The sequence below is a fragment of the Thalassophryne amazonica genome, chromosome 7, assembly GCF_902500255.1.
Source record: "Thalassophryne amazonica chromosome 7, fThaAma1.1, whole genome shotgun sequence".
Taxonomy (NCBI): Eukaryota; Metazoa; Chordata; class Actinopteri; order Batrachoidiformes; family Batrachoididae; genus Thalassophryne; species Thalassophryne amazonica.
Genome location: NC_047109.1, coordinates 9,049,311 through 9,061,547, shown reverse-complemented (window position 1 = coordinate 9,061,547; position 12,237 = coordinate 9,049,311). Strand labels below are relative to the sequence as shown.

Below are 12,237 nucleotides of genomic sequence, written 5' to 3'. Positions count from 1 at the left end.
TGCAAACCAAGCCAGGCTTAAACGTTCTGACCCGTACCATACCGTGCAGTACCACTTGGTGGAAACAGGGCTGTCAGCGTAGACTGGCTAAACCGTCAAGGTGTGACAGCTGCACTAACGTATTCAACATATCCAGCACATTTGGTGCATTTTTCATACGTCGGCATACACTGGCTAAATCGTCAAGGTGTGCCAGGGCCCTAAAGAAGCTAAGATGAGGAGTCACAGTTGCATTGTGAGGAAACATCAGCTTTTATCTTTTTGGTCTTTATGATACATCCAGCACGTAGGTGCCTCAGCTTTGAGGACGTGAAGGCTGGAGAAGGCCATGGACATGACCATGTTTGACATGGCTGCGGCAGATAAATGGTTACTTTCTTAAGTTGGGGATGGATCGGTTGTCTGCCTAGGTGGTTGCCATCCAGGACCCAAAGTGATTCCGTAGTAGGTTGTATGTGGTCAAGCTTGATGCAGTAAAGGAACAGATCACTTGCTCATCACTGCCACCTGCTGGAAAGTTCAGCAATGTGCATCCATATCAAATTATGATCTTTATATTTAAAGGCACTCACATGCACATTGCTTGTAGCTTATCCTCAAATGTATATAATTTGGGACCAGCCTAAAATAAAGCAGTGGAAACAAGAACTTAACAAAAACAAGAAAAAAATTCAAAATCAAATGTTCTGCATTGAAAAACCTTGAGCAAGTACTTAGAATTTGATTATTTGTGAGGATATTTAATATAATATCCTGTTGAAGCATGTGGTGTTTGATCTGACTATACAAAATTGATCTCTCCAGGGCACTCAGCTCCATCAAGGTTGCTTGCACTTGCTTGTGGCTGGTTACGGCTAAATACCACCCAGAACTGTTTATTCCACTAATGTCACTGAGACGTGCTCGCCGAGCACTAAAACAGGCTCATAATTAAAAGGTGCAGGAGAGCCTAGAAAGAAAAATAGAAGAAGCGGAGTGAGTTATTGAGAGGCGCTTCCCGTGGTTAGGAATCAAGCGGCACCTGGATGCTGCTTGAGTCTGTAAAACACACACACGTGCGTGTGCAGCAAACACCTTGACAAACATCCAGAGTTGACACATTGGGTGAGGTAATGCTCCCTTCCAAGCATGCTTCCTTTACCTGCAATAATTGATGCATGAACGCTTGTCTGGGTGAGGGAGCTCCTCCATTCGATAGTTGCTCTAAATATCTGACATGGCATCACTTTTAAAGGCTTAATTTCTGAGCAGTTGTGGCCTCTTGCTCTGATACTGCCCCGTGGAAAGCTGCAGAATATGTCCTGTTCTCACAGACATGACCCAAATAGATAAGTCGTAAATGAACGGGGCCTTTCTTTTGGCAACTGTGCAGAAATTAACTGAGATGAGAGCAGATGAAGGGAAGCGTTGCTGTGGGAGGGTGTATAAACTCATGGCTGTGGAGCAGCAGCGCCGGCGACCGAGACAACAGCATCCATTTTCTCGCAAAGTGACGAAAAAATTACGTCCGTTTCTATGGAGACCAGCAAACAGTCATATTTCTTAAGGGACCACTGGCCGTCCTACAGTGTTCAATGATTGGCTCATTGAGATGCTGCGGACGTGGTACCCGAGGGAAACAGAGCATACTACTACAACCCCTGGCAAAAATTATGGAATCACCGGCCTTGGAGGGTATTCATTCAGTTGTTTAATTTTGTAGAAAAAAGCAGATCACAGACATGACACCAAACTAAAGTCATTTCAAACGGCAACTTTCTGGCTTTAAGAAACACTATAAGTAATCAGGAAAAAAAATTGTGGCAGTCAGTAACAGTTACTTTTTTAGACCAAGCAGAGGGAAAAAAAATATGGAATCTCTCAATTCTGAGGAAAAAATTATGGAATCATGAAAAACAAAAGAATGCTCCAACACATCACTAGTATTTTGTTGCACCACCTCTGGCTTTTATAACAGCTTGCAGTCTCTGAGGCATGGACTTAATGAGTGACAAACAGTACTCTTCATCAATCTGGCTCCAACTTTATCCGATTGCTGTTGCCAGATCAGCTTTGCAGGTTGGAGCCTTGTCATGGACCATTTTCTTCAACTTCCACCAAAGATTTTCAATTGGATTAAGATCCGGACTATTAGCAGGCCATGACACTGACCCTATGTGTCTTTTTGCAAGGAATGTTTTCACAGTTTTTGCTCTATGGCAAGATGCATTATCATCTTGAAAAATGATTTCATCATCCCCAAACATCCTTTCAATTGATGGGACAAGAAAAGTGTCCAAAATATCAACGTAAACTTGTGCATTTATTGATGATGTAATGACAGCCATCTCCCCAGTGTCATTGATGATATGGGGATATCATCAATGACTGTGGAAATTTACATGTTCTCTTCAGGCAGTCATCTTTATAAATCTCATTGGAACAGCACCAAACAAAAGTTCCAGCATCATCACCTTGCCCAATGCAGATTTGAGATTCATCGCTGAATATGACTTTCATTCAGTCATCCACAGTCCACGATTGCTTTTCCTTAGCCCATTGTAACCTTGTTTTTTTCTGTTTAGGTGTTAATGATGGCTTTCGTTTAACTTTTCTGTATGTAAATCCCATTTCCTTTAGGCGGTTTCTTACAGTTCGGTCACAGACGTTGACTCCAGTTTCCTCCCATTCGTTCCTCATTTGTTTTGTTGTGCATTTTAGATTTTTGAGACATATTGCTTTAAGTTTTCTGTCTTGATGCTTTGATGTCTTCCTTGGGCTACCAGTATGTTTGCCTTTAACAACCTTCCCATGTAGTTTGTATTTGGTCCAGAGTTTAGACACAGCTGACTGTGAACAACCAACATCTTTTGTAACATTGTGTGATGATTTACCCTCTTAAGAGTTTGATAATCCTCTCCTTTGTTTCAATTAACAGCTCTCATGTTGGAGCCATGATTCATGTCAGTCCACTTGGTGCAACAGCTCTCCAAGGTGTGATCACTCCTTTTTAGATGCAGACTAACGAGCAGATCTGATTTGAAGCAGGTGTTAGTTTTGGGGATGAAAATTTACAGGGTGATTCCATAATTTATTCCTCAGAATTGAGTGAGTCCATATTTTTTTTTCCCTCTGCTTGGTCTAAAAAAGGAACCATTACTGACTGCCACAATTTTTTTTCCTTATTTCTTATAGTGTTTCTTAAAGCCAGAAAGTTGCCATTTGAAATGACTTTAGTTTTGTGTCATGTCTGTGATCTGCTTTTTTTCTACAAAATTAAACAACTGAATGAACATCCTGCGAGGCCGGTGATTCCATATTTTTTGCCAGGGGTTGTAGTCTTAAGAGCCACAAGGATGGGACGTGGACCGGAGCTGAAGCCACTTCAAAGTCCTGTAACAGCACTTCAACCTGCAGCTTTTCTACTTTTCTTGTGCATGAGCCCTCAGAGTGCACAGCACCAGGGGGAAAAAATAAAATAAAATTTGAATATAGTGCAGTGTGGCTCCAGTTGATTAAGCAGCATGAGTGATTCTCCTTTACAATGTTGTTCTAAAAGGATTTTCAAAGTAGTGTTCAGAATAATAGTAGTGCCATGTGACTAAAAAGATTAATCCAGGTTTTGAGTATATTTGTTACTGTTACATGGGAAACAAGGTACCAGTAGATTCAGTAGATTCTCACAAAACCAACAAGACCAAGCATTCATGATATGCACACTCTTAAGGCTATGAAATTGGGCTATTAGTAAAAAAAAAAAAAGTAGAAAAGGGGGTGTTCACAATAATAGTAGTGTGGCATTCAGTCAGTGACTTCATCAATTTTGTGGAACAAACAGGTGTGAATCAGGTGTCCCCTATTTAAAGATGAAGCCAGCACCTGTTGAACATGCTTTTCTAGTTGAAAGCCTGAGGAAAATGGGACGTTCAAGACATTGTTCAGAAGAACAGCGTAGTCTGATTAAAAAGTTGATTGGAGAGGGGAAAACTTATACGCAGGTGCAAAAAATTATAGGCTGTTCATCTACAATGATTTCCAATGCTTTAAAATGGACAAAAAAAAAAAAAAAAACAGACGCGTGGAAGAAAATGTAAAACAACCATTAAAATGGATGTAAGAATAACCAGAATGGCAAAGGCTCACCCATTGATCGGCTCCAGGATGATCAAAGACAGTCTGGAGTTACCTGTAAGTGCTGTGACAGAAGACGCCTGTGTGAAGCTAATTTATTTGCACGAATCAACCGCATAGTCCCTCTGTTAAATAAAAGACGTGCAGAAGAGGTTACAATTTGCCAAAGAACACATCAACTGGCCTAAAGAGAAATGGAGGAATATTTTGTGGACTGATGAGAGTAAAATTGTTCTTTTTGGGTCCAAGGGCCGCAGACAGTTTGTGAGACGACCCCCACACTCTGAATTCTTCTGCGCGCCTTTTATTTAACAGAGGGACTTTGCGGGGGATTCTTGCAAATAAATTAGCTTCACACAGGCATCTTCTAACTGTCACAGCACTTACAGGTAACTCCAGACTGTCTTTGATCATTCTGGAGCTGATCAATGGGTGAGCCTTTGCCATTCCGGTTATTATTCTATCCATTTTGATGATTGTTTTCCGTTTTCTATTATTAATGTGAACAGCCCCTTTTCTACTTTTTTTTTTACTAATAGCCTAATTTCATAGCCTTAAGAGTGTGCATATCATGAATGCTTCGTCTTGTTGGATTTGTGAGAATCTACTGGTACCTTGTTTCCCATGTAACAATAAGAAATATACTCAAAACCTGGATTAATCTTTTTAGTCACATAGCACTACTATTATTCTGAACACTACTGTACATTTAATACCTTAAACCCTGCAATGTGCTGATGGGTCTGAAGGCCATATTTCATTTGAAGAAGGAAAAAAAAAAACAACCAGGCAGAAACTGTAAAAAGTATCTGGTGGATACTTCTGTATCCAACTCCACCTCTGTTGGAAGCCTTAACATGCCCAGCTGTTAAACAATTTCTCAGATACTCACTCCACTGAAAGCCATCAAAAGCCGCCTGGATTTTACAAATGGTTATCAACATGGAGGTGTTTTTCCTATGGCGGAGCGTCGCAGCGGCTGCGAGCCGACGCTGCAATCCGTCCGCACGTCTTTCATTAAAAAAATCTCCTTTAACAGTGGAATATCCGGATAAAATGCTGAAACCGACTTCTTCTGAAACTTCTCTGTTCTCTCACGACGTCCTGGATCAATAGAGCCTGAAATGTGGAGGTTTTCAGCTTGAAACAGGCTGACGACGGCACCTGGGAGCGCTGCGCGACATCCCGCTCCGTGGGAAGTCCTTAAAGCTACAGTATCACCTCAAAATCTCTCATCAGCCATTAAAACTTTCACCGAAAACCAGCTTAATTTTTCGAACCGTGTCCACTTCGATGTTCCTCACAGGTTTAGAAAAATTTTGATCAAACAAAGTGCCAGTCTCTCAGCAACTTCTCAGACAAAGGAATTCCGACGAGGGGCTGGACGACTCCTCCCACAAGGAGTGCTCACAGGCGAATGACGTCACCGACAGGTGTGGAAAAACTCACGCATGCGCACGAGGGTTCAAGCATGTCTGACGTAAAAACATATGAATGAAATCCATATAGTTTTTGAAAAAAATAAAAAGGACCTATACTTTATTGACAGCCCTCGTAAATGCACTCCATTCTTCTACTTCTGATACTCTGTGTTTCTTACCCTGTCCAATGTGCTGGAACCTGAATTTCCCTGAGGAAGTCTTTCCATTAATAAAGTTCTATTAAGTTCTAATATAATCTAATAAAAAAAAAAAAAAAAAAAAAAAAAACTGCAAACAACTCATGTGTCCTCTATGACCAGCTGGGTTTTGTCCTCTCACGAGAACTGTAACTCCAGCAGTCATGGCGAGCGATGGGGCGCTTCACTAAATTTTGCCATTTTATTGTTTCTTTTCACCCCAATATTGCTGTAACATCATTGCTCATAAGCTCGCTGTCTTTTCTTCTAATCAGAATGTCATGTGACTCTTTCTATACAGCATGCGACCTGTAACAGCAGAACAAGTGTTTGTCTTTCACATTGACTTAAAAACCATCTCATACAAGCATGACAACTTTTTTTGTGAATATAATTTGCTACTTCAAATTGTGCCATTTGGAGCATAATGGAAACCCACCTCAGGAAGCATCCACTGATTTGTCTGAGGACAAGAGTCAAGGAAAAACAAATAAAAGAAAAAAAGAAATCTATAAAACTTTGAACAAACTGCAGGCCAGAGAAGAGAGAGAGAGAGCAAAGGATGGAGAGACAACAGTAATATTGTCCAAAGAGACTGTAATCCCCCCCCCCCACACACACACACACAAGCAAAGGAGGTATCCCAGCATGATACAAGTTGATTGCCAATATGTAGACCTGGGTTCAAACCCTGGTCATGCTACCTGTCTATGTTCTTGCACAAGACACTTTATCTGCATAGTCTCCGTCCACCCTGCTGTGTACATGGGTACCAGCCTTGGCTGGGAAAGTAACCTGAGATGGAATGATGTTTCATTCGGTGGGAGTCGTAGACTCTCACCCACTTCACACTACTGAATCCCATGATGAGCACCGACATCAACGGGCCTCAGAGCCTGTACAGGACTTAATGTGGAGGAGTGTATGACCATAATAAAAGTGTCAGCAGAAACACCACATCCTGACCTCAGGAAAACGCCGGCGCCTCTGCAGTCTTTTCATGACTGACATTTTGACACGCCACCCTGAATCTGACAACTTGGCTGGGAGCACAACTCAAAAATGATGTATTTAACAAAATCTGCCACCTGACATGCAGTTTCCTGAGATGACAAACTTTGGTCTTTGTCCATTATTAAATCTACGCTTGTTATGGAAACAAACCGTCTTACCACTAATACATTTTCTTATGAAAAATAACATCACCCATAACAACCATAACATAATGGCTATTATTCCAAAGTAGGTGCAGACTTTTATACAGTGTTTGTGAAAATTGGTTAATTAGTTTTTGCATAATCCCGCTGAAACAAAAGCAGGCAGGTGAACATGTAACCTCCCTGACAGCAGTAATCACTTGAATTACACTTCCTGGCAGGTAATCGCTTTAAGTTAATGATCTTCACATGCTCGAGTCAAAAGGCAAATCTGTGACATTCTGTGGGTGTGTGGCGCTGTGCATCAAGGGTGTGAACAACATACCGTCACCCTGTCTAAATCAGCTTCTGAGGAAGTGGGAGACAGGGGGCTGATGGGACTGAGGGAAGGGGAGCTTCCAACACTGGAGACGTACTCGGGATCAGGAACATACAGAACCTGCAAACACAATCCATGTCTGTATTTACATACACACTGCTTTTGCACACAAGAACATTTTTTTTTTTTCCCATGAGGAGGGTAAAAAAAAAAATCCTTCTACAATTGACAAACAACTCAGTCACACTTTCAACAAGCTAAATAACCTGAAGCCATATGAAACACCTCGAAGAACAGGGAACATACACAGACATGACAAGTGGAAGTGTCAGACTGAGAAACAACAGGAACTCAATGCAACATGGTTTTATCATGTTTACATTTAAAGTACACGTGGATGGAACGTGCAGTGGTGCAAAAGCATTACAGAGCATTTACAGTGAGGAAAATAAGTATTTGAACACCTTGCGATTTTGCAAGTTCTCCCACTTAGAAATCATGGAAAGGTCTGAAATTTTCATCTTAGGTGCATGTCCACTGTGAGAGACAATCTAAAAAAAAAAAAAAAAAATCCGGAAATCACAATGTATGATTTTTTTTAATAATTTATTTGAATGTTACTGCTGCAAATAAGTATCTGACCCCCTACCAACCAGCAAGAATTCTGGCTCACACAGACCTGTTAATTTTTCTTTAAGAAGCCCTCTTATTCTGCACTCTTTACCTGTATTAATTGCACCTGTTTGAACTTGTTACCTGTATAAAAGACACCTGTTCACACACTCAATCAATCACGCTCCAACCTGTCCACCATAGCCAGGACCAAAGAGCCTAAGGACACCAGGGACAAAACTGTAGACCTGCACAAGGCTGGGATGGACTACAGGACAACAGGCAAGCCCCTTGGTAGAAGACAACAACTGTTATGATTATTTATTAGAAAGTGGAAGAAACACAAGATGACTGTTAGTCTACCTCGGTCTGGGATTCCATGCAAGATCTCACTTTGTGGGGTAAGGATGATTCTGAGAAAGCTCAGAACTACACAGGAGGACCTGGTCAATGACCTGAAGAGAACTGGGACCACAGTCACAAAGATTACATTAGTAACACATGATGCTATCATGGTTTAAAATCCTGCAGGGCAGCAAGGTCCCCCTGTTCAAGCCAGCACATGTCCAGGCCTGTTTGAAGTTCACCAGTGACCATCTGGATGATCCAGAGGAAGCATGGGAGAAGGTCATGTGGTCAGATGAGACCAGAATAGAGCTTTTTGGAATCAACTCCACTTACCATGTTTAGAGGATGACAACAACCCCAAGAAAACCATCCCAACTGTGAAGCATGGGGGTGGAAACATCATACTCTGGGGGTGCTCTTTTGCAAAGGTGACAGGACGACTGCACTGTATTGAAGGGAGGATGGATGGGGTCATGTATTGCAAGATTTTGGCAAACAACCTCCTTTCCTCAGTAAGAGCATTGAAGATGGGTCATGGCTGGGTCTTCCAGCATGACAATGACCCAAAACACACAGTCAGGGCAACTAAGAAGGGGCTCCGTAAGAAGCATATCAAGGTCCTGGAGTGGCCTGGCCAGTCTCCAGACCTGAACTCAATAGAAAGTCATTGGAGGGAGCTGAAACTCCAAACCTGAAAGATTTATAGAAGATCTGTATGGAGGAGTGGACCAAAAACCCTGCTGCAGCGTGTGAAAACTTGGTGAAAAACTACAGGAAACATTTGACCTCTGTAATTGCAAACAAAGGCTCCTGTACCAAATATTAACATTGATTTTCACGTGTTGAAATACTTATTTGCAGCAGTAACATACAAATAAATTATTTAAAAAAATCATACATTGTGATTTCCGGATTTTTTTTTTTTTTTTTTTTAGATTATGTCTCTCACAGTGGACATGGACCTAAGATGAAAATTTCAGATCCCTCCATGATTTCTAAGTGGGAGAACTTGCAAAATCGCAGGGTGTTCAAATACTTATTTTCCTCACTAGTTATCCAGAGGTTAGATACATGGTGGTTACATCTGCATTAAAACATTTAAGATCACCACAAAATAAAAGCACACTGAAACTAAAATATGAGTTGATCCTTAAAAGGTTCACACAAGGGAGCAATGATTTCATAAATTAATAATAATAACTAAAAAAATTAAGTCAGAGGTGTGACCTAAAGTGACATTATTAACAAGATCTCTACAATAGTTACATCAGTATGCCAAGTTGATCGTAGTAGCGCTTCGTGCAATAATGGCATCAAAATCCCCCCAAATAAAAATACATATTTGGTAAATTTATTACCTTAAATTAATGAAATATCTAAAGTCTCTCAAATAATCACCATTTTAGTAAGTTTCTTTACTCATAGTATTTATGAAATATGAATTGATAAGTAAAATATACTTTATTGTGATCACAGATGACAAATTTGGCAGTAATACACTGAATCACTTTCCTTAGAAAAATTATTGGGGAAAATACTGATAAACAAATCCCAAGGTCCTTCTAAATTATATAAATATTTAATCAAGTTGCACGCCATAATTGGTAAATTCTGTCATTGTGTTGCAGCACCATTTCCTTATTTTTGAAAAGTTACAATTTTTGTGATTTATTGTATAATTGGCTGTGCACTAACTTGCTGTTAGGTGTGATGTGAAGGCGCTGACATCACACCTAACATTAGCATGAGCTGAGTGCCTCCATTGTTAGCAATTGGATTTATAATGTGCTTAAAAAACAGTTATAATTTTGCTTAGAAAATTTTACTGCACATCTTCAGGTAACTTTGGATGTTGCATGAAAAAAAAAATGACTGTGCAGTTTTTGAGTTTTTCGCCAAAATGACTAAATAATTAACTAACTATCAAACAGACACAGATTTGGATGTCAGATAAATACAGTATGTATATTGGGAATTAGGCACAATTGAAAGAAAAATTGATAAAAGCTTGTACAACTGTTTTCTTTAAAAATACAAGGTCTGTTAGAAAACTATCCAACCTTTTTATTTTTTGCAAAAACCACGTGTGAATCACGTGTGATTGCATCAGCCAAGCTTGAACCTTCGTGCGCATGCGTGAGTTTTTTCACGCCTGTCGGTTGCGTCATTCGCCTGTGAGCACGCTTTGTGGGAGGAGTGGTGCAGCCCCCTCGGCGGATTTTCATTGTCAGGAAAATGGCTGAGCGACTGCCGCTTTGCTGCATCAAAACTTTTTCAGAAACTGTGAGAGACAGCCAGGTGGAAACCATTCGGAAAATTCAGATGGCTTTCAGTGAAGATCTTATGGGCATCACGCAGATTAAGGAGCATTACAACCGGATTAAAGACGGCCCACAGCGGCTGAGGGCGCGCCGTGCTTGAACGGCCATCGACAGGCTGAAACGACCAGATCATTTCCAAAGTGAAGGCTGTGTTGATCCGGGACGTCGTCTGACTACCAGAGAAATGGCAAGAGAGGTGGACATAGCACTTTTTCGGCACATTACACTGTTACAGGAGATTTTGTAATGAAAGACGTGCGGCGGAATTCACGCGTCAGGACGGAGCCAAGTAATGGCACAGAACAAAAAGCACCTCCGTGTTGGAAGTCTCACGGGACATGCCCAGCTCTTCCACCATTCGGAAGATTCAGACGGCTTTGGGTGGCTTTTCAGTTGAGTGAGTATCCGAGAAATTGTCGAAGATCTGGGCATGCCACAACATGTCCTGTGAGACCAACATGGAGATGCTTTCGTTCCGCGCCATTAGCGGCTCTGTGGCGAATTCCTCCGCTCCTGTTTTCATGAGAAAATCTCCTTTAACAGTGGAATGTGCCGGAAAAGTGCTATGTCCACCTTTTCTGCCATTTCTCTGGTAGTCAGACGACGTCCCGGATCAACACAGCATTCAGTTTGGAAATGATCTGGCCGTTTCAGCCTGTCGATCGCCGCTCGGAGCGCGGCACGCCCTCCGCCATTGTGCGCCATTTTTAAACCGGCTGTAACACTCCTTAATCTGTGTGATGCCCATAAAATCGTCCCTGAAAGCCATCTGAATTTTCTGAATGGTGTCCACCTGGCTGTCTCTCACAGTTTCTGGAAAAATTTGATGCATTGCTGCTCCAGCCGTTCAGCCATTTTCCTGACAATGAAAATCCGCTGAGGGGGGAGGACCAGTGGTCACTCAAAGCCTGCTCACAGGCGAATGACGCAACCAACAGGCGTGAAAAAACTCACGCATGCGCACGAAGGTTCAAGCTTGGCTGATGCAATCACACGTGATTCAAATCCATATGGTTTTTGCAAAAAATAAAAAGGTCGGATAGTTTTCTAACAGACCTCGCACAACAGCAAGACCGTCAGAAGTATGGAAATCAGTTGTGTTATTTTGTCACTGTTTATAGGCCTCCTGGCCCATACTCTGAATTCTTAGATGAATTTGGTGCGTTCATCTCTAGCATGTCAACTAGTGCGGATAACATTTTAATTATTGGTGACTTTAACATTCATATAAATAAGCCCTCTGATCCCCTTTGCAAATCATTTATGGAAATCGTGGATGCATTAGGATTCCAGCAATGCATTCAGGACTTGACACACATCAGTGGAAACACACTGAATTTAGTTCTCGCACGTGGCTTTGCTGTCATGAATATCGACATCTTGCCTCTTGCATCAGTGGTCTCTGACCACTCACTTATTAGGTTTACATGTACACTGCTGCATTTAGTGGAGCAACAACCTTGTCTATTACTGCGCTGAAGCATTAAACCCTCAACTATAACTGAACTCGAAGCTAGACTGCCTGATATTTTAGCTTCGAGTTTGGAGAATGCTCAATCATTAGACAGTCTAGCGGATATCTTAAATTCAGCGCTCAAAACTACACTTGATAAGATTGTGCCTCCTCTATTAAGGCCATGCCTTCCCAAGGCCCAGTTACCTTGGTTCAGCGGTTACTTGCGTGACCTCAGGCAGAAGGCCAGAGGTTTGGAAAGGAAATGGCATAGCTCGAAATTAGATGTGTTCCACCTT

The 12,237-nt window shown here is 41.4% G+C and overlaps 1 protein-coding gene across 3 annotated transcripts in view; it reads right to left on the bottom strand.

The window, feature by feature from the left end:
• Positions 1 to 12,237, bottom strand: part of oxr1a (oxidation resistance 1a) — a 668,289-nt gene that overhangs the window by 103,002 nt on the left and 553,050 nt on the right. For all 3 annotated transcript variants that reach the window (XM_034173809.1, XM_034173811.1, XM_034173810.1), the window contains one exon: positions 7,211 to 7,324. In XM_034173809.1, the coding sequence (XP_034029700.1) occupies positions 7,211 to 7,324 (114 nt within the window). The remainder of the gene's footprint in view (positions 1 to 7,210; positions 7,325 to 12,237) is intronic.